Genomic DNA, 26,996 nt, shown 5'->3' with positions numbered 1-26,996 from the left:
AAGGAGAAAGGTCTTCCAATTGCTGGTTCACTCCCCAAATGACTGCAATGATCAGGATTGGACTGGAATGAAACCAGTAGTCAGGAGTTTCATCCCATGGGTACAGGGGCCCAAGCACTTAGGCCATCTTCCACTGCTTTCCCAGGCTACCAGCGGGGAGCTGAATTGAAAGTAAAGCAGACTTGGCTGGCGCCACTGCTCAATAGGCTAATCCTCTGCCTGCGGCACTGGCACACTGGGTTCTAGTCCCGGTCGGGGCAGTGGATTCTGTCCCAGTTGCCCCTCTTGCAAGCCAGCTCTCTGCTGTGGCCCGGGAGTGCAGTGGGGGATGGTTCAAGTGCTTGGGCCCTGCACCCCATGGGATACCAGGAGAAGCACCTGGGTCCTGGCTTTGGATCAGCGCGGTGTGGCAGCCATTGAGGGGTGAACCAACGGCAAAGGAAGACCTTTCTCACTGTCTACTCTGTCAAAAAAAAAAAAGTGAAGCAGCCAAAACTTGAACTGGAGCCCACATGGGATGCCTGAGCCACAGGTAGAGGCTTAACTATGCCACAGCGCTGGCCCCTCTGCTGTTCTTTTTAAATCTCTTCCTTGTATATCTTTAGTTTGGGGGGTGTTTTGTTTTTTTTTAAAGGCAGAAAGAGAAATCCTATTCTCTTCTGATGCATTCCACAAATGCCCACAACAGCCAGGAAGCTCAGAATTCAGTTTGGTTCTCCCTTCCGGGTGACAAAGTAGGGACTCAAGCACTTGTGCCATTACCTGCTGTCTTTTAAGCACATATTAGCTGGAAATTGGAATTAGGAGCAGAGTCAGGACTCAAACCCAGTCACTGCAATCTGGAATGCAGGCATCCCAAGTGACATCTTGGGACTGTGCTGTATGCTGATTATTGGTTTTGTAGAATTTCCCACCTTTTGCCTTGAGAGAGTCTTTTTTTTTTTTTTTTTTTTTTTTTGGACAGGCAGAGTTAGAGAGAATCAGAGAGAAAGGCCTTCCTTCCGTGGTTCATCCCCCAAGTGGCCACTACGGCCGGCGCGCTGCGCCAATCCGAAGCCAGGAGCCAGGTGCTTCTTCCTGGTCTCCCATGCAGGTGCAGGGTCCAAGGACTTGGGCCATCCTCCACTGTCTTCCCGGGCCACAGCAGAAAGCTGGAGTGGAAGAGGAGCAACTGGGACTAGAATCTGGGGTGCCGGTGCCAGAGGTGGAGGATTAGCCAAGTGAGCCACGGTGCCTACTGAAAGAGTCACTTTTTATGTAATATTGCAGTATTCTCTGCTTCCTTAATCTAGTAGAAAGATCTAGACCATTAGAAATGCAAGGCTTGGAGCCGGTGCCGTGGCTCACTAGGCTAGTCTTCCACCTGCGGCGCCGGCACACCAGGTTCTAGTCCCGGTCGGGGCGCCGGATTCTGTCCCGGTTGCCCCTCTTCCAGGCCAGCTCTCTGCTGTGGCCAGGGAGTGCAGTGGAGGATGGCCCAAGTGCTTGGGCCCTGCACCCCATGGGAGACCAGGAGAAGCACCTGACTCCTGGCTTCAGATCAGCGCGATGCACCAGCCGCCAGCATGCTAGCCGTGGCGGCCATTGGAGGGTGAACCAACGGCAAAGGAAGACCTTTCTCTCTGTCTCTCTCTCACTGTCCACTCTGCCTGTCAAAAAACAAAACAAACAAAAATACAAGGCTTGGGACTGGCATTGTGGCACAGATGGAGTTAGATACAGTGTTGGCATCATATATGAGTACCAGTTGAAGTTCCAATTCTTATACTTCCCATCCATCTCCCTGCTATTGTGCATGGGAACGCAGCAGGAGATGGCTCAGGTACTTGGGCCCCTGCCACCGTCGTGGGAGACCTTGATGGAGTTCCTGGCTTCTGACTTGGGCGCAGCTCAGCCCCAGTTGTTGTAGCCATTTGGGGAGCGAACCAATGGATGGACGATATCTGTAACTCTGCCTTTCAGACAATTAAATAAACCTTAAAAAAAAAAAAAAAAAAAAAAAAAAAAAAAAAAAAAAAAAAAAACAAGAAAGAAAGAAATACAAGGTGAGCTGCATGTATAATTTAAACTTTCTGTAGTTTTTTTTTTACAGATTTATTTATTTGAAAATCAGAGTTACACAGAAGGAGAAGGAGAGGCAGAGAGAGAGAGAGAGAGGTGTCTTCTATCCGTTGGTTCACTCCCCAGATGGCCGCAATGGCTGGAGCTGCACTGATCGAAATCAGGAGGCAGGAGCTTCCTCTGGGTCTCCCACGTGGGTGCAGGGGCCCAAGGACTTGGGCCATCTTCTTCTGCTTTCCCAGGCCAAAGCAGAGAGCTGGATCAGAAGAGGAGCAGCCGTGACTAAAACCGGCGCCCATACTGGGTGCCGGCGCTTTAGGCTAGGGCTTTAACCCACTGTGCCACAGTGCCAGCCCCCTTTCTGTAGTTCTGTAGCTAGAAAAAGGAACAAATGAAATTAATTTTAATGTTTTATTGCAGTTTAAATATGTAATCAATATAAAATTGCTTATTTTTTATAATAGGTCTTTGAAAACTGAAATTTGACAGTTTACATTTAACAGAATTATCTCAACACTTAATGGCCACCTGTAGCTTGATGGCTTTTGTATTGGATAACATAGACAAAGAAGTTGATGAGATTTAATTATTTGGAATTGGAGGGGAGGCAATAGTATTTTCTAGGTAGTGCTGTTTATTCTATGTTGGCATCACTTAAAGAAGTTTTCCTACTTTGATTGATGTTTGAATCCGTTACCTGTTTCAGAGCTCCTTGTCAACATTTTTCTTGACAGCTGATAGTACACATTGCCTAGATTTAGTATTTCTTTAGGGGTTAGGAAATCTTGATGTTCCTTTTTTTTTTTTTCCTTAAGATTATTTTATTTGAAAGGCAGAGTTATAGAGAGGCAGAGAGAGGCCTTCCATCCACTGGTTTACTCCCCAAATGGCCACAGTGGCTGGAGCCGAACCCATCTGAGGCCAGGAGCCAGGAGCTTCTTCCAGGTCTCCCACATGGGTGCAGGGGCCCAAGCACTTGGGCCATCTTCTGCTGCTTTTTCAAGTGATAGCAGAGGGCTGGATTAGAAGTGGAGCAGCTGGGACTAGTACCAGCGCCCATATGGGATGCTGGCAATGCTGGTGGCTGCTTTACCTACTAGGCCACTGCGCCAGCCCCTGTTCTGTTTCTTTTTATGTTTAACTAGCTAGACCTCTTTAAAGAGTTCATTTCTTCGGTTACCCTAAATATAGTTCACACAAGAAAGAGATAAATGCATCCTTTTTTTCCCTTTGTTCATCTCTTTAGGGTTTGAGTTAAGGTCCTAGCAATCTCCCTTCAGTGGGGAGCGTTGAAGTGGGTTTTTGTTAATTAAGTAATGTAAACTTGGGTTTTTGTATGTTTTTGCTTCAAACAGTCTTGGTGGGAGGGTGATGGTAAATTGCCTCATTTTAGAAAAATTAGAGTTCTTTGAAGTTGGTTCTTTTATTTTTTTTAATATGACCCCACTATTTTTTGAGGTTTCTGTGCCTTGTACAAGATGTTCCACATGAATCTGGGGCATTTTTGCCATAGTCACACATAAGTCATTTCTCTCTCTTTTTATTGTGTGTGTGTGTGTGTGTTGTTTTTTTTTTTTTTTTTTTTTTTTTTTTTTTTTTTTTCCAATTTGAAGTCAAAATTAGGGGGAAATACAGAGAAGTCTTGCATCTGCTGGTTCACTCCACAGATGTCCGCGATGGCCAGGGCTGGGCCAGGCCAAGTCAGGAGTTCATCCAGGTCTCCCATGTGGGTAGCAGGGGCCCAAATACTTAGGCCATCTTCTGCTGCTTTTCCCAGGTCATCAGTAGGGAGCTGGTTTATAAGTGGTGCACCCAGGACACAAACTCGTGCCCATATGGGATACCAGCATTGCATGTAGTGGCTTTACCTGGTATGCTATAGTGCCGGTCCCTAGTCATTTCTCTTAAGGGCTTGTTCCTTTTGGGACCATCATCTTTCTTGGACAGGATGTTTCATACATCAGGAACATTTTTGCGCTGGCCCTGAATTAGTCATTTCTTCTTTGGGGAAATGTTGTTCGGAGACAAGAGTTAACAGGCTTGATTTTTTGTTTTTGTTTTTAAGATTTATTTATTTATTAGAGAGGCAGAGGCACAGAGAGAGAGAGAAATCTTCCATCCACTGGTTAGTTCCCCAGATGGCCGCATCAGCTGAAGCTGGGCCAATCCAAAGCCAGGAGCTAGGAGCTTCTTACAAGTCTCCCTTGGATGCAGGGGCCCAAGGACTTAAGCCATCTTCTACTGCTTTTCCAGGCCATTGCAGAGAGCTGGATCAGAAGTGGAGCATCTGGGGCTTGAACTGGTGCCCATATGGGATGCCAGCACTACAGGCAGTGGAATTACCCATTCCACCACAGCGCTGGCCTCCTTGGTTATTTTTAACTGTGAATCTGTTTTAGAATGTATAAAGTTTAACATGTATGGCAATATATATATAGTGCACCACCAGTATTTTTCACTTCCTATATGTGCTCTGTAACTGTGAATGAATGAATGAGTAACTTGGTAATGCGTAACATCTAATCACTAGGATTTTTTAAACTGCCAGGTCATTTCTTTCCATGTACTCTTTATTTATTAATTGCCAATCAAGGGCTTTCCTCACAGGTGGTAAGCTTCCATCGTGAATTGCCCTCATTCATTCCTTTGCTTTTGATTAGAATGGTGTGCTGCTGAGAACTGTCCTGGACCCTGTCACTGGAGATCTGTCTGACACTCGCACTAGGTACTTGGGGTCCCGTCCTGTGAAGCTGTTTCGTGTTCGGATGCAAGGCCAAGAAGCTGTAAGTAATAACAAGGAGCAAGCAGCACATTCAGATGCTTGTGGTTCCGGCAGAGAATAATCCCTTTGGTGTAAGCTGTACTCCCAGTATATTGGTTGGTTTGACTCTAGCTCCGTATTGGTTTCCTTTATGTGGAAGTCATGTGTTCCTTAATCCAGAGCTTCTTAACTTGGTTTCTATGGCAGTTTGTCATGATTTGGTTATATGTATTGATCCCTACAACTATAAGCCTGGGCAAATAGTGGTAAGGAGTAGCTGGTAACCTCCTGTCTAGGATACCATTACCTTGAGTAATCTTGTCAGGTTTATCGCAGTCTTAATATCATAGTTTGCTATATAAGATGGAGATTTGGAAATATTATATCCTTTGAAATTAAGAATATTAATCTTGCTGAGCACAGGGCTGGTTCTTAATTCTTGCAGGTGTCCAGCCTCATGAGAATATTCCATTTTAGGCATGTGGAGACAGGCTTAAAGGCACTGATTAGGCTAGGTCATATGGTTAGTAACCCAGGGATTTGGCATACATGCAGTCGTATGTTGCCTCTTCTGGACTTCTTAAGGTAGCCCTTTAGGTTTCTAAAATCCCTTGATGTTCTGTGGACTGAAATTTGGGAATAAGGTGTTCGGTGCGTATACCATGTTTCAGTTTTTCCCAGTCTTACTGGAGGTGGTTTTTCCTTCTCAGGTATTGGCCATGTCAAGCCGCTCATGGTTGAGTTATTCTTACCAGTCTCGCTTCCATCTGACTCCTCTGTCTTATGAGACCCTGGAATTTGCATCAGGCTTTGCATCTGAACAGTGTCCAGAGGGTATTGTGGCCATCTCCACAAATACCCTGAGGTGAGTGAGTCCCATGGATGCAACCCTACAGGAAACCTTTCTGCCAGGGGCTCAAATTGATTCGGCCTGATGTTGGAGGAGGTTGTGGAGAGATGGCACAGAGCCTGATGTTCTTCATAGACTGTTGTGTTGCAGTTGAAATCTTCCTTTGCCTCAGGACTTAAGTACCTGGGAGCTGGGTTTTGGTGTTTAGAATTTTAGCTCTGTGTAGACCTTCAAACCTAGATTTTAATATATTTATTTATTTACTTGAGAAGCATAGTTACAGTCAGAGAGGGAGACAGAGAGGTTTTCTTTCTTTCTTTTTTTCTTTTCTTTTTTTTTTTTTGACAGAGTGGACAGTGAGAGAGAGACAGAGAGAAAGGTCTTCCTTTGCCGTTGGTTCACCCTGCAATGGCCGCCACGGCTGGCGTGCTGGCGCCTGGTACATCGCGCTGATCTGAAGCCAGGAGTCCGGTGCTTCTCCTGGTCTCCCATGTGGGTGCAGGGCCCAAGCACTTGGGCCATCCTCCACTGCACTCCGTGGCCACAGCAGAGAGCTGGCCTGGAAGAGGGGCAACCGGGACTAGAATCCGGTGTGCCGGCGCCGCAAAGCGGAGGATTAGCCTAGTGAGCCGTTGTGCCGGCCAGAGAGGTTTTCTAGCTGCTGGTTCACTACTCAGGTGGTCGCAATGGCTGGAGCTGGGCCAATCAGGAGCCAGGAGCTTCTGGGTCTCCTATAGGGTGCAAGGTCCCAAGCACTTGGGCCATCTTCTGCTGCTTTCCCAGGCCATCAACAGGGAGTGAGATCAGGAGTGGAGCAGCGGACTTGAACAGGGGCCCATGTGGGATGCCAATGTCACAGGCGGATGCTTAACCTTTGCCACAGCGCTGGCCTCTTTACAATACAGTCTTGAGAATTGAGATACTTGTTTTCCATCGATGGCAATAAGTTAGTTTTGCAGTAAGTTTTGGATTACTAGTAGCCTTTTCATGTTGTTGCATCATTGTAGTGTTATATCTTAAATTTTAACATTAATACTAAATTTACTTAGGGGTTCTCCAAGTTAACAGCTGTTCATACAATATTGACTTTAAGAGTGAGCACACTTGGGAGTGCCTGAGTTCAAGTGCTAGCTCTGTCTCAGATTCTGCTTTCTTGCCAGCACATACCCTGGGAGACAGTGGGTGATGGCTCAAGTACTTGAGTCCCTGACATGCAGGACAACAGATAAGGCTGGGCCAGGCCAAAGCCAGGAGACCAGAGTCTCCCGTGTGAGTGGCGGGGCTCAAAGACATCAGCCGTCACCTGCTGCCCCCCAGGATGCATTGGCAGCAAACTGGATCAGAAGCTGAGTTTGTATAACTTGAACCAGAGAATTCTGATATGGGATGCAGCCATCCCAAGTGGCAGCTTGACTTGTGCTATGATGCCCCTTCCACTTTTTTTGTCTTGCTTGATGTATCTTAGGCTTCTTGAATCTGTTGGTTAATATCTTATTTTTTGAAATTTTTATTTTATTATTTTTCTAGTTTCTCAGTTCTTTCCTTTTGGGATTGTTGTGTCTTTTTCTGTCCTTCCTTGCAACTTTTTAGTTTCCCCTTCTGTATTCTGTCTCATTGACTGCTACAGTTTCAGTAGGGAAGAATCAAATATAGGACTAGGTTACCTGGTAATATACCCTCCCTGAGACTCCTCTTTCAGAGTAGTGGAGAATTTTCAAAAGTTTTAGAATTTATTTTCACATCAAAAATGTCTTTTGGCCATTTTTTTCCACAGTTGCCTTTTTTTTTCTTTTGCTTAAGGTTTATTTTATTTATTTAAAAGGCAGAATTACAGAGAGGTGGAGAGAGATAGACTGACCTTCCATCCACTGGTTCACTCCCCGGATGGCCACAACAGCTGGAGCTGCGCCAGTCTGAGGCCAGGCACGAGGAGCTTCTTCGCCATCTCCCACTCTCCCATGTGGATGCAGGGTCCTAAAAGACTTGGACCTTTCACTGCTTTCCCAGGCCACGGCAGAGAGCTAGATCAGAAGTGGAGCAGTCAGGAGTGGCACTCATGTGGGATGTTGGCACTGTAGGCGGCGGTTTTACTTGCTGTGCCAGAGCACCGGTCCCGCCATTTGGTTTTAGGAGATAGAGAGCTATTACCGGTTTACTGATGCATGACAGAAAATATGAGTTCCTTGGGGGGGAAGTCATCTCTATTCTGTCCCCACAGCATCCCAGGTATCTGGGCCACAAAGACTAAGTCTCAGGAAATGTGTGAGGAGAGAGCTGAGAAAGAGACCATCTTTATTCAAAATGAATACCTGTTGTAGTGGACCTCTGTTCATTTCTATTAAAAAGTTTTTTTTTTTTTTTTAAGATTTATTTATTTATTTCTATTGAAAGAGTTAAAAGATCTCCATCCACTGGTTCATTCCCTAGATTGCTGCAATAGCCAGGAGCTTTATCAGGGTCCCCTACATGAGTAGCAGGGGCCCAAACACCTAGGCCAATTTCTACTGCTTTTCTCAGGCTATTTGCAGGGAACTAGTTAGGAAGTGGAGCAGCCAGGACACAAAATGGCACCCACGTAGGATGCTGCTGTCACAGGCAGCAGCTTTATCCACTACACCACACTGTTGGCCCCCCAGCCACTCACTTGTTTACCAGTAGGCAGTCTGTTACTAGTTGCCTGTGTATCTTTACCCAGGAATTTTATATATATACTAGTAAATATATGTACATTTCTTATGCTGTTTATATAACTGTGTACTACATTTGTTGTTTAAGCCATTCTTTTCTTACTTAGCTCTTTGAAATTGCTCATTATCAGTGTTAGATTTTATAATTTGTTTTACACCTACAAAGTGTCATGTTAATGATATGGATGTGCAGCCGGCGCCGCGGCTCACTAGGCTAATCCTCTGCCTTGCGGCGCCGGCACACCGGGTTCTAGTCCCGGTCGGGGCGCCGGATTCTGTTCCAGTTGCCCCTCTTCCAGGCCAGCTCTCTGCTGTGGCCAGGGAGTGCAGTGGAGGATGGCCCAAGTACTTGGGCCCTGCACCCACATGGGAGACCAGGATAAGTACCTGGCTCTTGCCATCGGATCAGCACAGTGCTCCGGCCATTGGAGGGTGAACCAACGGCAAAAGGAAGACCTTTGTCTCTCTCTCTCACTGTCCACTCTGCCTGTCAAAATAATAATAAGAAGAAGAAGAAGAAGAAGAAGGATGTGCTAGGGCCAGTGCTGTGGTGTAGTAGGCTAAGCCTCCTCCTGTGGCACCTGGCATCTCATCTGGGTGCCAGTTTGTGTCCTGGCTGCTGCTCTTTTTTTTTTTTTTTTTTTTTTTTTCCCCCTTTAAAGAGTTTATTTATTTGAGAGGTAGAGTTAAAGACAGTGAGAGGGAGTGACAGACAGGAAGGTCTTCCTTTCATTGGTTCACTCCCCAGATGGCTGCAACAGCAAGAACCGCCCCAATCCGAAGCCAGGAGCCAGCTGCCTCTTCCTGGTCTCCCGTGTGGGTGCAGGGGCCAAGGATTTGGGCCAACTTCTGTTCTCCCAGGCCATAGCGGCAGGCTGGATTGGAAGAGGGGCAACCAGGACTAGAACTGGTGCCCACATGGGATGCCAGGACCGCAGGCGGGGGATTAACCTACTATGCCGTGGCACAGCCCCTGCTGCTCTTCTGATTCAGCTCTCTGCTTATGGCCTGGGAAAGCAGTGCAAGATCGCCCAGATGCTTGGGCCCCTGCACCCGTGTGGGAGACCTGGAAGAGGCTCCTGGCTCCTGGCTTCAGATCAACCCAACTCTAGCCATTCTGGCCATTTGGGGAGTGAACCAGCAGATGGAAGACCTTTCTCTGTCTCTCTCCCTCTCTCTGCCTGTAACTCTTTCTCTCAAATAAAATAAATAAATTTTTTTTTAAAAAAATGGATATGCCATATTTTAGGTATTCTTTATTTAGGTGGTGCTGTTTTGCTTTGAACAGTGCTGCAGTGAAAACTCTGATACATGTGTTATTCCACATGTGTGTGAATAAGTCTAGAAAAAAGTATTTGTTATTTGAGTAAGTTACATTTGGCTTCTGTTTTCTTTGTTGATGCATCTGGGAAATCTGAGATCTTGTCTTAACTCTTCGCTCATTTTGTTACTGGCTCCACATGTTTTTTCAGCTTCCAAAATTTTATTTGGCATTTCATATCTGCTGTCATCTTCTGTTTCATTCTCTTTGAAGATTTTTCCCTTTTAGTGAATATATATACGACAGTTAAAACTCCACCATTATAATCAGATAACTATTTGAGTTGTTTTTCCAGGTTTCTCAATGATAATTAAAATATTCTCACTGTCCCATTATTATTGGAGTGACAGAAAATTTCTTTGATAATCATTATATGTGTTTTATTGGGTTAAAAACCCAGAATCCCCGTGAGTAGTGGTGGGGTGTCGATCTCCTTGTTTTATTTGTAGACTGCTTTTAGATTAGAACGCTGCTGTTTGCTGACGTCTCAGGGGCTGCTGTGCTTGCTCGTTTCATTGCTAATGGCTCCCAGGTCCTGAGTTAACCCCCTTGGCCTTTGTCACAGGATTTTGGCGCTGGAGAAGCTTGGTGCTGTCTTCAATCAAGTAGCCTTTCCACTGCAGTACACCCCCAGGAAATTTGTCATCCATCCTGAGAGTAACAACCTTATCATCATTGAGACAGACCACAATGCCTACACTGAGGCCACAAAAGCTCAGAGGAAGCAGCAGATGGCGGAGGTAATAGGACTGACGTTCTGGGGTTTGGTTAAAAAGTGCATGTGTAAAATTGTGTTGAAGTTGAAACTCCTGTAATTGTTGATGATATTCCTTGTTATTTCTGTAAAATTTTTGAAGTTCTTTAAGCTCTTTGGTTTTAGAGGCTTTGCTGTGATCCAGGACTAATACGCTGACTTGGGTTTATTTGAAATTCCAGCTGCTCCTCTGGAAGAGTTCTTTAGTCAGTTTTAGTCAGTCCGTGGGTTTCAAACTGAGTTGTTACATTTTTCCTAGATATGAGCCCCTAGGAGACAGCTTTTAGATTCCCTACAACACCACTTGTAGAAATCATTTCCCAGGAAAAACCAAATAGCCACAAACATTTAGAACTGTATTCATTCTGAAACATGAGTAGTCCTAGCAAGGGAAGTCAGGTAGGTTAGGTTAAAAAAAAAATGGAGCTTTCATGTTTAATTTTTATTTTTTAAGATTGATTTAATTTTGGAAGGCAGAGCCAGGGAGGGAAAAGGAGAGAGAAAGAAGGGTCTTCCATCTGCTAGTTCATTCTACTAATGGCTCCAGCAGCCAGGTGTGGGCCAAGCTAAAGGCAAGAGCCGGGATCCCTGTCCTGTCTCCCATGTGGGTGGTAGGGGCCCAAATATTTGAGCCATCCTTCACTGCCTCCCAGGTACATTAGCTGGAAACTGGATCAGAGGCAGAGTAGCTGGGACTCAGATTAGCGCTTCAGGAAAGGATGGGGTAGAGCAAGCAGCAGCTTAACCCATGATCCACATTGCTGCCCCATGTTTGTTTCGTAGACTTCTAGTTTGATGTTTGCTACAGCTAATGTTTTTTTTTTTTTGTTTGTTTTTTTTTTTTTTTTTTTTTTGGGTATTTTCTTCTAATATGTAGCTGTATGTAACTGGTGGTAACTGCTTTTCTCTTCAGTATTCTTCCTTCTTAGCCTTGTTTGTGACAGTCTTGCAATGTTAAGCAGGAGCTGAGTCTGAAAAGTGTTCATTACTCCACTTCCCATGCAGTTCTCTCCTGGCCACACTGACGTTCCTTTGCTTTTTGGATTTAGGAGATGGTGGAAGCAGCAGGGGAGGATGAGCGGGAGCTGGCTGCGGAGATGGCAGCAGCATTCCTCAATGAAAACCTGCCGGAATCCATTTTTGGAGCTCCCAAAGCTGGCAATGGCCAGTGGGCATCTGTGATCCGAGTGATGAATCCTATTCAGGGGAACACCCTGGACCTTGTCCAGCTGGAACAGAATGAAGCAGCCTTTAGGTAAAGGGTTCAGGACAGTCCAAGGTTTGGTGAGTTCTCTGGCTTTGACTGAGGCCTGACTCCTGTTTTTTCCTCTGTGTGCAGTGTGGCTGTGTGCAGGTTCTCCAACACTGGTGAAGACTGGTATGTGCTGGTGGGTGTGGCCAAGGACCTGATTCTGAACCCAAGATCTGTGGCAGGAGGCTTTGTCTATACTTACAAACTTGTTAACAATGGAGAAAAATTGGAGTTTTTGCACAAGGTAAGGAACTAGCCTGTGATTGTCTTGGTTATTAGATTCTACTGAATTCTCCCACAGTTTTTTGGTGTTATGAGTCAGTTCGCCTTGTGGTCAGTATGTTGATTCTTTCCTTTTTAAAAAAAATTGTTTGAAAGGCAGAGCAACAGAAGGAGGACTAGAGAGAGAGATAAATCTTTTATCCACTAACTCATTACCTCAGGTGCCCGCAACAGCGAGAGTTGAGCCGTACCAGAACCAGAAAGCTGATCTAAGTCTTCCACATGAGTGGCAGGAAGCTGGATTGGAATTGGAGGTGGGACTCAATCCCAATCATTCTGATGTGAGATATAGGCAACCCAAGTGGTAGCTTAACCTGCTGTTCCACAGCTCTCACCCATTGTTGTTTCTAACCCATCTTTTGGCAGTACATGAGAACTGCTAGGGCTTTCCTGTTTCAGGGATGCTCCAGTGCCCATGAGTCCTACAGGAAGCCTGAGTGCTAACTGCGCACAGCGGAGATAAGGCACACACTGAGTTGACCCCTTGTTTACTGTCTATAAAGCAGTCAGCAATTTGTGGCCAAAATTCACCAGTTTTAAAAGATTAATAGAGGGGCCAGTACTGTGGCATAGCAGGTAAAACTGCCGCCCACAGTGCCTGCATCTCATATGGGCACCAGTTCAGTCTCAGCTGCTCCACTTCCCATCCAGCTCTGTGCTATGGCCTGGGAAAGCAGTAGAAGATGGCCCAGGTGCTTGGGCCCCTGTACCCGTGTGGGAGACCTGGCAAAAGCTCCTGGCTTCAGATTGGCACAGCTCTGGCCATTGTGGCCATTTAGGGAGTGAACCAGTGAATGGAAGACTCCGACTTTCTCTCTCTCGCTCTCTCTCTCTCTGTCTTTCTCCCTCTCTGTAAATCTGCCTTTCAAATAAAATAATAAATCTTAAAAGATTAATAGTTGTAAACAGTCAACATCATGGTGGTTGTGCTTCAGATTCCTGTATCTTATATCAGAGTGCCTGAGTTCAGGTCCTGGCTGTGCTTCTAATTCCACCTTCCTGCTAGTGCACATCCTGGAGGGCAGCAGATGATACCTCAAGCTCTTGGTCCCTGCCACTCATGTGGGAGACCTGGATTGAGTTTTGGGCTGCTGTCATTGGCCTGGCCTACCCTTGACTTAAAGTGATTTGTGGAGTGAATTAGTGATTGGAAGATATCCTTTTGTCCCCTTGACCCCTCCTTTTTTTTTTTTTTTTTTTTTTAAGATTGTATTTAATGCTGTGGTGTATGTAGCAGGTAAAGCCACCGCCTGCAATGCAGGCATCTCATTTGGGTGTTGGTTCAAGTCCCGGCTGCTCGCCTTCCAGTGCAGCTCTCTGCTGTGGCCTGGGAAAGCAGTAGAAGATGGCCTGAGTCCTTGGGCCCTTGCGCTCCAGTGGGAGACCCAGAAGAAGCTCCTGGCTCTGGATCAGCATAGCTCCGGCTGTTTTGGCCATCTGGGGAGTGAACCAGTGGATGGAGGACTTCTCTCTCTCTCTTCCTCTGCGTTTCAAATAAATAAATACAATCTTTTTTTTTTTATTGTATTTATTTATTTGAAAGGCAGAGAGAGAGAGAAGTATTCCATCTGCTGGTTTAGTCCCCAAATGGCTACAATGTCTAGGGCTGGTCTAGGCCAAAGCTAGTAGCCTAGAACTTCATCTGGGTCTCCTACACGAGTGGCAGGGGTCCAGATACTTGGGCCATCTTCCAGTGCTTTCCCAGGTGCATTAGCAGGAAGCTGGATTGGAGCAGAGTTACCAGGACTTCAGCACTCCAATATGGGAAGCTGGCATTGGGAGTGGTGACTTAACCGCTGCACCACAGTGCCAGCCCCTGAACTGTGTGCTTTAAAGTGACAAATTGAGGGACTGGCACCATGGCACACTAGGTTAATCCTCTGCCTGTGGCGCCGGCATCCCATATGGGTTCCAGTTCTAGTCCTGGTTGCTCCTCTTCCAGTCCAGCTCTCTGCTGTGGCCTGGGAAAGCAGTAGAAGATGCCCCAAGTCCTTGGGCCTGGCACCTGCATGGAAGACCAGGAAGAAGCTCCTGGCTTCGGATTGCCATAGCTCCGGCCATTGTGGCCATTTGGGGAGTGAACCAACAGAAGACCTTTCTCTCTGTCTCTCTCTATCACTGTCTGTAACTCTACCTGTCAAATAAATAAATAAAATCTTTTTAAAAAAGTTAAAAATTGAGCACAGGCTATAGAGCAGCATTTGTCAGGCACAGGGCTTCTTAGCATTTCTGGTGTTGATCTAACAGCTGGATAAATTACAGTGTGTGAGACCTGTTTACTCAGACTCTGTTTCATAGAGACTTCTATATTGTGTTGATGAGAAAAACAGGATCCCTCTCTGTCTTCCCAACAGGTGCCTGTGGAAACAAGCAGTTCTGGGTCAAGGGGGTGGGACTGACATGGGTCTGTATATTCTAATAGCTGTGTTTCTTGCTCTCCCTCTCACAGACCCCGGTGGAAGAAGTCCCTGCTGCCATCGCCCCATTCCAGGGAAGGGTGTTGATTGGTGTGGGGAAGCTTTTACGAGTCTATGACCTGGGGAAGAAGAAATTACTCCGAAAGTGTGAGAATAAGGTATATATGCTCGTGACTGGGATCTAGGTAGTGGGGTAATGAACACCTAAAATCATGTGCCTTTTTTAGGACTCTCTTATCATCCCCAGTTCCAGCCTCAGCATTAGGACTTATAGTCTTGAGAAGTGATCTCATTTTTTGGCTTCTTCAAAACAAGAGCCAATTCTCTATACTCTTTTCTTCTGTATGGAATTTAACTATGAGAGTTAAAATTACTTAGCTCTTTTTCTCACCTTAAGGCTTTGTTTTTAACTGGTGTTCTTTGATGGAGTAGTATTCTGTAGACTCTGTATATGTTGTAGTCAGGGAAAGCTGGACTTTCTGTGGGTTCTGAACTCCAGGCTACACCCATAGCTATTTTTTTGTCTTTCCCAGCATATTGCCAACTATATATCTGGGATCCAGACTATTGGGCACAGAGTAATTGTGTCTGATGTTCAAGAAAGTTTCATCTGGGTGCGCTACAAGCGCAATGAGAACCAGCTCATCATCTTCGCCGATGACACCTATCCCCGATGGGTCACCACAGCTAGCCTCCTTGACTACGACACTGTGGCTGGTGCAGACAAATTTGGCAACATTTGTGTGGTGAGTTGGTGCTTATTTGGGTTACAGTGATGTGTGGGAAAGCTGGCTCAGTTCATTGTTTTGGGTAAAGCCAGGGTGGGACTCAGGATTATGATCTTTAAGAAGGAAAGTAAAAGTAGATGAGAAATTCAGCCCTACTAAGGCTGACTTTTAAAAAACATCTTTGTGTTCCTCAAGCTTTCTGTCTTTTTGATTTTTCCCAGCTTACCTCTCTTCTCTCCATGAAGCAAGATTTAATGATTATACTCATTTACACATTTTGCTAGAATTTTGGTTTCTCTTTTTAAGCCTAGTCTGATTTCTCCTGTCTGTGTTGTATGGTCTTTATTTTTGCTCTTGACTGTAATAAAACCTGTCTTTGGGATGATTTTCTTGGGTTTCTCACTCTTAGACAGCTCTCATCCATCAGAACAGGTGTAGGAGACTTGGGCTCAGACTTCTGTTTAGGTAGCATTCTTGTAGGTGAGGACCTGGGGCGAGTATGTTCCTTGGTGACCCAGGTGAGATGTGTAGGGTCCAGCCCTATGGTATGTGTCATTTTCTTGTAGGTGAGACTCCCACCTAACACCAATGATGAAGTGGATGAGGATCCTACAGGAAACAAAGCCCTGTGGGACCGGGGCTTGCTCAATGGGGCCTCACAAAAGGTAGGATTTCACAAAGAGCTCATGTGAGAAAGGCACACTTAACTACTTTTCCTGTTGCCCTCATTGACAGTTTTTAGTGAATTTTTCACAATGCACATTAGCTATGCTGAGTGCTCTCCCATGCATGATCCTTCCTTCTTGGAAATCCCATAGCTGTTGATACATAACCTGTAATGGAGGAATGTTAGGTTTGATATAAGGTGACCACTTCACTATTCTGCTTTTAGAAAATTTTGTGAAACGTCAGTCAGTGTAAAACTCTTTGAAGAATACATAGTTCCTTGGAAAACCTAGTTGTACAGATTAATTCCCAGTACTAACCAGTTTTTCCTCTTTAGTCATGTTTAAGAGAGCATCTCTGGACTTCTATTTGATTAAGTTAACACACAGAGAGAAGTAGAGGCAGAGAAAGCTGGACCAGAAGTGGAGCAGCCAGGACTTGAACCAACACCCATATAGGATGCTGGCACTGCAGGCGGTGGCTTTATGCACACCACAGTGCCAGCCCCAGGAACCCAACTATTTAGATGTTACCTGCTACCTCCTGTGGAAGTATTGTTAGCTTTTAGTAATTTTTGATTTCTTAAAAGATGACAGGTACCTTTGAGGTCACTGCCTTGCTTTTGGAAATCCAGAACCTATTTCCAAAGACACTCATCATTGTTTATCTGTTTCTGATTTGCAGGCAGAGGTGATCATGAACTACCATGTTGGGGAGACAGTGCTGTCATTACAGAAGACCACACTGATCCCTGGAGGCTCAGAGTCACTTGTCTATACCACTTTATCTGGAGGAATTGGCATCCTTGTTCCATTCACATCCCATGAAGTGAGAACCCATATTAATCTGGGCTGAATCTTGTAACTAGGAAAGTTCTGGGAATTTGACAAGGTGCCAGGTGTCACCTTCCTAGGGAGATAGGAATCCTAATATTCCTCCCCTTGCCCCTACCAAGACATTAGTTTTTAAGCTGAACTACAGTGACTAGAAGTGGGAGTTAGATATCTGCTAGAGCACTTTCTTTTTTATAAGATTAATTTATCAGAAAGGCAGTTACAGAGAGGCGGGATGGGGGTTCTTCCTTTGGCTGGTTCATTCCCCAAATGGCCGCGACTGCTGGATTTGAGCCAGTCCAGAGCCAGGAGCTTCTTCCAGGTCTCCCACACTGGTGCAGGAACCAAAGGACTTGGGCCATGTTCTACTGCTTTCCCAAGCATGGCGGAGCTAGATCGGAATTGGAGCACCTGGGTCTTGAACCCGTGTCCATATGGGATGCTGGCACTGCAGGCGGTGGCTTTACCCGCTATGCCATAGCGCTGGCCCCATGCTGGAGCACATTGTGCCTTATGGAATCATTCTAGCCTGATAGTCTAGGGTCTGGAATATGACTTCAAAAATTGCTCTTACCCATGATGTTCTCTTTTGTGCTACAAATACAGTACATTCTTTGGGGTTTTAGCTGTCCTGTCATATATGAAGAACCTTTGATCATCAGAAGAGTGATTAGATATTTACCATTTGTTTGCATGGGGAAATCAATGACTTGTTCACTGTGCTTCTGAATACTATCCACTAGTGGTTGAAATCACTTTTATTTTAGTGACAGGCTCTTTATTTCTTCCACCAGGACCATGACTTCTTCCAGCATGTTGAAATGCACCTGCGGTCTGAGCATCCCCCTCTCTGTGGACGGGACCACCTAAGCTTTCGTTCCTATTACTTCCCTGTAAAGGTAGCTTGAGGGAATCAGCCCTTTCAGCTGATCTTTTCTTTTAGCCTCCATCTCCTTAAAAATCAGAATAATGCAGCATAAAGGAGTGGCAAGGGATTGGATTGGGGGAGGGGTGCTTGGTGATTATATTCAGAATCTTCTCCCCTCAGGTCATATCATAGCCAAAGAAAAAGCTTCACCTAGTTTTGCTATTCTGAACTCTGACTACTAAGGACTGAGAATGTGCTCCCGACTCTACAAAGTAGAGTGATTCACTGGGGAGAATACAAAGCATTCTCTTTTTTTAATTTTCTCTTTTGATGTGTTTATTTACTTGAAAAGCAGTTACACAGAGAGAGATCTTCCATCCCCGGTTCACTCCTCAAATGGCTGCAGTGGCTGGGGCTAGGTCAAGCTGAAGCCAGGATCCTGACACTCCCATCTGGGTCTCCCATGTAGATTGTGTATGCCCAAGCACTTGGGCTGTCTTCTGATGCTTTCTCAGGTGTAGTAGCAGGGAGCTAGATTGGAAGTGGAACAACTGGGTTAAACTAGCACTCATGGGATACCAGCATCACAGGCAGCAGGTTAATCCACTGCTCCACAATGCTGGCCTCTTGTTCTATTTACTTTGTGCATTTAACCTTTTTTCCTTCTGATTACTTCATGTCTTAGAATGTGATTGATGGAGACCTCTGTGAGCAGTTCAATTCCATGGAGCCCAACAAACAAAAGAATGTCTCTGAGGAACTGGACCGAACTCCACCTGAGGTGTCTAAGAAGCTTGAGGACATCCGGACCCGTTACGCCTTCTGAGCCCTTCCTTGCTGTATATGTGGGGCTGCCAAGAGACTTTGTATTTTCTTTTTCCTGTCGCCACAACCACCACCACCACCTCGCTTCTGCCATATGGCAGGAGAAAGGTGACAGGAGAATTAATTAAGACTTTGCCGTTAAAACCAACAGCTTTTTCCCCCCTCATGTCTTCCCTTGGAATGACTGGTTCACCCTTAAAATTGGCATTGAGATTTATTGCACTTCTCCCTGCCTAGTACATGATACATCTGGGTTCTAGTGTGGAACATGTTGTTCCCTCTTCCTCAAGGCCATCCTTGCATCTGCCTTTTGTCTACTTTTGTACACATGCCTAATTTTTAACTGGTTTTCCTGTAAATAGAGTTTTGTACAATGTCCTTTGTGGAAGGGAGGGAGGCACACATTGGTGGGAACCAGGTTGGATATAGTATTGCTCTTGAGTTCTTCCACTCTAGGACCTACCCAGAAATACAAACCTAGTTTTTAAGGTGGCTGGTGTCCATGTGTGTTTTTCTGTTCAAAAGAATCTAGGTAAGAGATTGAAGCCTATCTTGGAATAAGAACCGAGCATCCTCCTTCCTTCTGAGTACCTGCTTAGACTTCTAGCACCCTGTGGCTGCCTACTCTTCCCAACTCAGTGATGGTTTTGTGACTTTTCCTGATTTCTTTTTGCCATGCAACTGAAACTTGGGTTCAGTAACCATGTGGACATCCGCTCTTCTCCCATTGGATATTGAGGAAGAGTGACTGATTTTTCTATCCCTGTTAGAGCTTCCTTCTACTTTCGGTCTTGAATTGATGGGTTAAGCATGAATACCAGCATGATAGTCTAATTTAACAGGCATTCTCTTTACTTCTACAGCTCCTGAAAAGATCTTTGGTCCTATGACTACTAGGAGAGGTCAGTAAGTACAGAAGGACCCAGATACTAACCTGCCCTTGGGAACAAATTTGGAATATGTGGGCCCTATTTAAAGGCCTATGGGTAACCAGGGGGTGCCTGTCTCTGAAGTGCACACACATCTTAGGTTCCATAAGATCCTCAGGGTATAAGAAAAGAGCACTGCGAGCCTGTTGGCAGGAAGTGGTTCCGTTTCAGAAATGTTTGAGCACACTGGAAAATTCCTCTTCTTCCAGCTGTGTGGGAAGCTCAAGATTTACCTTCTAGGCAGTTCATCTGCACTGAAACTGGTTCCCACCTCAAGTACCTACAACAGATAGGGGATGGGTCATGCAGAAGGCAGGAGCCTGGAACTCTGTCTGGGTATCCCATGTAGGTTGCAGGGACCTAAATACTTAAGCCATCATCTGCTGCCTCTCATGAGCAGGAAATTGGATCAGAAGTAGATGAGCCAGGACTGGGCCCAGGCACTCCAGTGGATGTTCTAAGCAGTGACTTGACCTCTGTACCAAACACCTAAACCTTTAACTTGGTTTTAGATCAGTCAGCAGAGACCTAAATCTTGTCAGAAATTAAACGTGTTCTTGCTGAGCTCATGGATCTGCACAGTGGATAGGACATCAGAATTATGTTTAGAAAGCCTCATTGCAAGACCTATTCATTCCTGTGGCCCTAAATCCATTCTGTCAAAATTGTATGGTGATATGCAGTTAAGTGTGAGAAACTAAGCCTCTTTATCCTAACTGAAGTTTGAAATATTATATCGTAGTAGGAATTACATGAAAAAAACAGTCTCTTTGACAATCAGGAATTGTCCCACTGAGTTTCCTCCACAGATTGTCCATCATTGCTTGCTGTCTGTAGGAGGAAGGCAAGGTATATTTCTTGAATGCCAGCAGGGAATTAGGCTCGAATATGTGAGAGGAAGAATTTGCCTCAAGATGCTCAAAAGGAATTTTCCTAAATAGTTGTTGACTGGATGAGGCTTAAATACAGATCCTATCTATGAAATTGTTAAGGGGACTTAATTGGCTCCTTTGGTTTGATGGAGCAGCTAGGTAAAGGAAGTCCTTAGCCTTGGTGAACACACCCAGTGTTGTAGAGCTTGACAGGCATGATGCCAGGACACTGAGGCATCTGCTGGTGGTTGTCAGACTGATGCCCATCCCTCTTCTCTGTAAGTCCCTGCAGCTTGGGTCTAAGAAAGGACTGAAAAGATTTCAGCTGCCTCAGCTCTCCCCTGACCTTATGGGCAGAGGTTCTGCAGATGTTGTTTCCTTTAGAAGATCTCTTGCCAAGAATAGCATTCTTGTGGGGAAGGGGGTTCAAGTTGAACTGTGGATGGAATGTTGCTTTTCTTGGTTTGTGTAAATGTATTGCTAGCATAACAGCTGCTGGGCTGGGAAAGGCTGTGGGGTTCACTTGTCTCACAGGGAGAGTGCTGGTCCTCAGGATGTGTGCTGCTCCCTGGCTGTAGGCTTTCTTGAGCTTGTGAGAAGGAAACCAGAAATGGGGAACATTCTTCAAATAGGATCAACCTTTCAACTTTTTAAACATTCTGAATTTTCCATTCAAGACAGAAGGAATTTTTTTTCAAAAGTCATTCACTTGTTCATTTGCCCTTAGAATATTGTATATAAATATTAAGTTTTCTTTACCCTTAAAATTAATCTTCAAGGGCTATAGCTCAGAAGAAAAATCTGTGCTACTGACATTAGACCTCTGAAAAAATTACAGTATTGGGGGGGAACAGATGGCTCATTCCAGGACAGGCACATGGTAGGGATTTATTAAACACCTACTTGGTTCATTTACACTAATGGATCAGATAGACCAATGTGTAGTGCTCAAACGGGGTTTGAGTGAACTGAAATGTTCAGGCAGTAAGTGTGGTCCTTACCAGTCTGAACCAGTATACCCAAGCACTCTTCATTGAGAAGCTTGAAAAGCCAACGTTAGGAGACTTGCTAACATACCAAAAGGTTACTGTATTTGTTTTTTTTTTTGGTTTTTTTTTTTTTTTGTTTTGTTTTGTTTTGTTTTGTTTTTTAAGAATTATTTGAGAGGCAGAGTTACAGAGAGAGTGATCTTCCATCTCCTGGTTCAACTCCCAAAATGGCCGCAATGGCAAGGGCTGGGCCAGCTGAAGCCGAGTCAGGAGCTACCTTCAGGTCTCCTACATGGGTGCAGGGGCCCATGTACCTCGGCCATCCTCCGCTTCTTAGGCGTACCAGCAGGGAGCTGGATCAGAAGTGGAGCATCTGGGACTCAAACTGATGGCCATATGGGATGCTGGTGCTACAAGCCACAGCTTTAACCTGTGGAGCCATAGCCCTAATTTTTTTTTTTTTTTTTTTAATGACTGATTTATTGAAGGCAGAGTTATAGAGAGAGGGAGAGACAGATCTTCCATTCAGCTGTTCACTCCCCAAATGGCCACACTGGCTAGGGCTGGGCAAGGCTGAAGTCAGGAGCCAGGATCTCCCATGTGGGTGGCAGGGCCCCAAATCTTTGGGCCATTTTCGACTACATTTCTGGGTACTTAGCAAGGAGCTATTATTCCACAAGTTATCAGTGAACAACTCATGTGCTGCTGCCTCCCAGGTCTATTCCTCACCAAAGATGAGGGGAGGGTATTCATAATCTGACAGTCTGCACCTCTGAGACTGGTGGTGAGGTGACCGAGAGCCTGAAGATACATTTTGAGAGAGCCTAAGACCATTTCTGTTTCATTAGATCAAAAGCCTTGAAACTTTTTTCAAGGGAAACCAGAGGGTCTCAAGTCTGAAAAACGAAATGGGAAGTGGGCAGCCAAGGGCTTTAGATCAGGTGATGATGGAGAACCTGTCCCAGTGATTTTTCTCCCGCTAGACATGAGAATCATCTGTTTGTCAGCGTAGACTTGGTTCCTGCCCTGACTACCATTAATCTGCTGGAGAAGCCTGGACTTGTGTACATTTCACGTTCTTGTGTGAATGAGTGACCTGGCAATCAGTAGCTATGATGGGGAATAAAAAGACATGCTGCTTGTTCAAAGTGAAGCAAAAAGAAAGATAGCAAAACAAAGTTTGGAAGTTCTGGTTTTGGAAATAAGTTGAGAAAGTCCAACTGGAAGTAGCTGCAGGGCCTATTCAGCAGTCCACCCACAACACAACCTCCTGTCCTACCCAGCAGCTCTGTCAGAACCCAGTTTGTAATCTTAGAGGTAAGCCCACCTGACTTGCCCATCTCTGATCCTGCCTTTCAGAACTTGATCCTTGAATTTTCAGTCCACAGACTACCCAAGAGAACTCAGCTGCCCTCTCTGACTGCAAATCAAATGAAGGAGAGTTGCTTTTAATTAGGTCATTTGAAGAGAGTTTTCCAAAGTTAATTTTGGGCCCTGAATATACGTGTGTACAGTAATGATGTTACGGTGGGTTATTAGGGACTAATGCTATTAAGTGCCTGATGTAATTGGAGAAAGGCAACTTTGCCACATGAAGTCATCGGAAAAGAAAAAAAGATTCCTGGGGCCAGTGCTCTGGCTTAGTGGGAATGCCTGCATTTTATATGGGTGCTGGTTCAAGTCCCAGACACTCCACTTCTGATCCAGCTCCCTGCTAATACTCCTGGAGAACAGCAGATGACGACCTAAGTGCTTGGACCCCTGTACCCACGTGGGAGATCTGGAAGAAGCTCCTGGCTCCTAGCTTAAGATCGCCCCAGTTCTGACCACTGGCAGCCACTTGGAGAGTGAGCCAGCAAATAGAAGACCTTTCTTTTCTGTCTCGCTAACTGTGCCTTTCAAAATAAAATCTGTCTTTCAAAAAAGATTGTCAAGTGGGAATACAGTCCATGGGGAACTCTGAATGTGGAGTCTGGATGTGTTCACCAACCTTTGAGTATGCTCTTGGTTTCCTGTCTGTAAACTGGCAAGAACAAAACATCTCCTGGGGTCATGGTAACAAAGTGTTGGCCTGGGAGACCTGACGCCGCTTCCATTTTGAATGTTTGTCTCCTCTGCTCTCAATGAATCAACACCTTGGCAGAGCTCCACAGTAGGGCCTGGCAGAGGGTGTGTCCTTGGCCACTGGGGATAGGGTGGTACCGAGGGGACAGGGTAGGGGTGAAACTAGCTGGGTACATTTAATCGTGGACGTTAATGCACTGCTGGAAGTTCAGGGCTAACCCAGGAATCCATTTGTTCACCTAATTAAGAAAGCAGTTCTTGAATAAATACCAGGTTTTGTTTGACATTCAGAATGAGACCTCTTGTCATGTGGAGGTCAGCATTTCTGGAGTCTTGGGGGCTAAGGGTCCTCTAATAAAAGGCTTTGTGCTAACATCCAGGGAAACCCTGCCAACTCTCAGTGTGATCCTTTGATCACAGGCCACCCACCCCATTGTAATGTTTGGTAGTGGAAGAAGTAAAGGATCCTTTGTGGGGCTGGCTGCAGCTAGCTACAAATGAAATCTGGCCAGACATTTGAGGACTTGTGAAAGCTCAGTAGAGACCATAATGGAGCTGCTCTTCTGGGCAGTGCTGTCAACTCAAGCACTCTGACCCAGGTAAAGCCGGTGTGTGCCGGTGTGAATGGAGGTGGGCCTGAGGGTTTCTCTTCGGTCTGCAGGCATGGCTGTGAGGGCTGTGTCTGAGGCCTTAGGGTTAACTTTGGTATCCAGCTGTTTGATCTCATTCCCCACCTGTAAGCTGGTAGGCTGGCCAACTTCTGATCCTGAGCAGTGGTAGAATCAGGCCCTTTTCTCCATCAAGTATCCCACCCCCAGCCACACTCAAACACACAAGGACTATGGCCTTACTAAGTTGTGAGAGATGATTTGTATTAGGATCCCTGTGTTCTGGAGAGGGGCCTGTGTAGCTGCTGAAAATAGTCCAACCTGTCTGGGAACCAGGAAGGACTGGGCTTTCGGGGACATCCACCACAGCTTGCTGTTGTCTTCCTTCAGAGCAGTCCCTTGGCTGCTTCTCCAGGTTTGAGGATCCCTCCTACTTAAAGGCAGGCTGTGGCCACGTGGCCCTGCCCCGCCCTTGCTGGCTCCAGTTTCTGAGTCAGAGCTGCAGTGGCCTGTGTCTCACCCTTCTCATCAGACGGGAAGCCTGGACTGTGGACTGTGGGCTGGGGGCAGCCGCAGCCTCTCCCTAGTACCCACTGCACACGGCTCCTAGGCACCTGCTCTGGACCCTGGAGACCCTTAAAAGCTGCCAGCAAGCCTGAGAAGACTGCATTCTGGCACACGAGCAGGTAAGAAGCCAGTTAATTGGTTTTCTCTCATGGCTTGCTTTCCTCTGCCTGGCTTCTCCATACTGATAGCACAGCTTCTTCATGATCACAGCGGAGGGACTTAGGTTAGATGTGACAATGACAGGGCCAGCTAAGGATGTCTTAAGTGTGTCTTAGCCAGTGGTGTGAATTGTCTGCTCTGGGTTTCACTTTTAACTTCTGCCATCATCACCCTTGCAGAAAAAAGCAAATCCACATAACCATAAGTTGATAAACCTGCATTCCAAAATGATTGGCATGCATTACTGGGAGTCATTCCACTGTCTGCTGACTTTAGTCTTTAGAACTTGATATACCATGTGCATGAATTACCCCTTGCATGAGTTACCTGGTCAAAAAATAATTGGCTTAAAATTCTTTAAAGGAAAGGAAAAAGTAAATTGGCATAGCTCAGCTGCCCTCATTCAGATGGTGTTTCTGAAATTAAGTGTTCTGCTTTTATACTTTACATTTATTATAAATGCACCTAAACCAGCTAACTACATGTCATTTTGAAAGTTTGCACGGTTTTGCCACGTTAACAACCCCCTCCCGGGATGTGAAGTTGGATTACTTCAGGTATTTAGCAGTTAATCGACTTTTACGAAGAACTCTGTAGAAATAATTTCTTTTGATCTTTGAAGTTGTCTTTTTTTTTTTTTTTTTTTTTTTTTTTTTGTCTGTCTATCTGCCCTCCTTGATGTTTATTCTCTGTCCAGAAAGAATACTTGGGACCTAGGGCAAGAATTTTGTAGCCCACTGAAATGACACAGGGTCAGCTCACTTGTAAGAATGATGGGAAAGATTTCCTAATTTCCCAGATTCTTGGTGGCTTGGTAGGGTGGGTGGGGACTTGTATTCTGTGGGGATTTTTCAGGAAGAAGAGTCAGTCTAGCACAGTGGTTAGGGGCTTGTGCTTTGATGGCAGACTATCATGAAGTTGCCTGACCTTGAAACTCTTACCTAACAACCTCATTGTGCCTCAGTGAGTTCATGTGTAAAACTGCGTTTATAAAACCAAAGATGTTGGGACCCACAGATACTGTGTGTGAAGCACCTAGTCCAAAGTCTGTTGTTTAATAAGCACACCCACAGGGCTCCTCTAAGCCTGCGGTTTTGCCTGGACCATTTTAGGAGCTATGCAGAATCCAGAAGGCCAAGGGTATCTCCTAGCCTCTTTTCTTTTTAAGATTTAGAGGGAGAGACAGAGGAACGAGATCTTCTTTCAGCTGGTGCACTCCCCATGGACACAACATCTGGAGCTGAGCCAGGCCAAAGCCAGGAGGAGCCTGGAACTCGATGTCTCCCATGTGGGCGGCAGGGACTCAATACTCAGGCCATCTTTCGCTGCCTTCCTAGGCACAGAAGCAGGAAGCCTGATTGGAAATGGAGCATCTGGGACTTGAAATGGTGCTCCTTCAGGATGTTGGTGTCTGTGTCCCAGGCAGTGGCTTAACCGGCTGTGCCATAGGAGCAGCCCTTCCTAGCCTCTTTTTTTTTTTTTTTTAAGATTTATTTATTCATTTGAAAGTCAGAGTTACACAGAGAAAGGAGAAGCAGAGAGAGAGAGGGTCAGTCTTCCATCGATGGCTCACTCCCCACTTGGCTGCAACGGCTGGAGCTGTGCTGATCCAAAGCCAGGAACCAGGAGCTTCCTCCGGGTGTCCCACGTGGGTGCAGGGGCCCAAGGACTTGGGCCATCTTCCACTGCTTTCTCAGGCCACAGCAAGAGAGCTGGATCGGAAGAGGAGCAGCGGGGACCAGAACAGCTGCCCATATGGGATGCCAGTGCTTCAGGCCAGGGCGTTAACCCACTGCATCACAGCACCAGCCCCTCCTAGCCTCTTACTCAGCCTCATTGTGACGAATGAAAAGTTGCATTGCCTGTTTGAGGATTTTTTTTAAAAAAAGATCTATTTGTTAATTTGAAAGGTAGAGTTACAAAATGAGAGGGAGAGACAGAGAGATCATCTGTCTGCTGGTTCACTCCCCAAATGGCCACAATGGCCAGACAACAGCCAAGAGCCAGGAGCTAGGAGCTTCTTCTTGGTCTCTCACATGGGTACAGGGGCCCAAGTAGTTGGGCCAACCTCCACTGCTTTCCCAGGCATATTAGCAGGGAGCTGGATTGGAGGTAGAGAAGCCAGGACTAACTGGCACCCATGTGGGATATCTGTGCTGCAGGTAGCAGTGACTACCTGCTATGTCACAGAGCTGGTCCCCTGTTTGAAGATTTTTTTTTTTAAAGATTTTATTTATTTGAGAGAGTTACAGTGAGAGGAAGAGACATAAGGGATATGGGATGCCAGGGTCACAGAGGATTAACCTGCTGAGCCACAGTGCTGCCTCCTGAAGACTTCTGTATTAGGTGCATCTGTGCAGAGGCTGGGGGCCTCCTTCTGAAGGGACTCCCAGACCCTTACCCTACTCTTGCTAGCAGATCTTTTTTTTTCTTTCAAGATTTATTTTTTTTTACAGAGTTAGTGAGAGAAAGAGAGAGACAGAGAGAAAGGTCTTCCTTCCGT

General features: G+C 45.7%; 2 protein-coding genes across 9 annotated transcripts in view; both read left to right on the top strand.

The window, feature by feature from the left end:
* Positions 1-18,797, top strand: part of SF3B3 (splicing factor 3b subunit 3) — a 61,200-nt gene extending 42,403 nt beyond the window's left edge. Inside the window, exons 16-26 of the mRNA XM_051847265.2 lie at positions 4,722-4,844; positions 5,533-5,687; positions 10,246-10,420; positions 11,484-11,689; positions 11,774-11,930; positions 14,418-14,543; positions 14,919-15,131; positions 15,680-15,778; positions 16,464-16,607; positions 17,407-17,511; positions 18,166-18,797. Of these exons, the coding sequence (XP_051703225.1) occupies positions 4,722-4,844; positions 5,533-5,687; positions 10,246-10,420; positions 11,484-11,689; positions 11,774-11,930; positions 14,418-14,543; positions 14,919-15,131; positions 15,680-15,778; positions 16,464-16,607; positions 17,407-17,511; positions 18,166-18,306 (1,644 nt within the window). The 3' untranslated portion in view covers positions 18,307-18,797. The remainder of the gene's footprint in view (positions 1-4,721; positions 4,845-5,532; positions 5,688-10,245; positions 10,421-11,483; positions 11,690-11,773; positions 11,931-14,417; positions 14,544-14,918; positions 15,132-15,679; positions 15,779-16,463; positions 16,608-17,406; positions 17,512-18,165) is intronic.
* A 5,443-nt stretch (positions 18,798-24,240) lies between these two features.
* IL34 (interleukin 34) overlaps positions 24,241-26,996 on the top strand; it is a 60,877-nt gene continuing 58,121 nt past the window's right edge. For 2 of the 8 annotated variants that reach the window (XM_070062751.1, XM_051847275.2), the window contains exon 1: positions 24,252-24,453. The gene's annotated coding sequence lies outside the window, so the exon portion shown is untranslated. Of the gene's footprint in view, positions 24,454-26,996 lie in introns of all 8 variants that reach the window. The other 6 variants (XM_070062756.1, XM_070062749.1, XM_070062752.1 and 3 more) reach the window with 6 other exon arrangements.

Source organism: Oryctolagus cuniculus, chromosome 18 (genome assembly GCF_964237555.1).
Source record: "Oryctolagus cuniculus chromosome 18, mOryCun1.1, whole genome shotgun sequence".
In the NCBI taxonomy this organism is placed as follows: domain Eukaryota; kingdom Metazoa; phylum Chordata; class Mammalia; order Lagomorpha; family Leporidae; genus Oryctolagus; species Oryctolagus cuniculus.
This window is presented reverse-complemented; position numbering and strand designations above follow the sequence as displayed.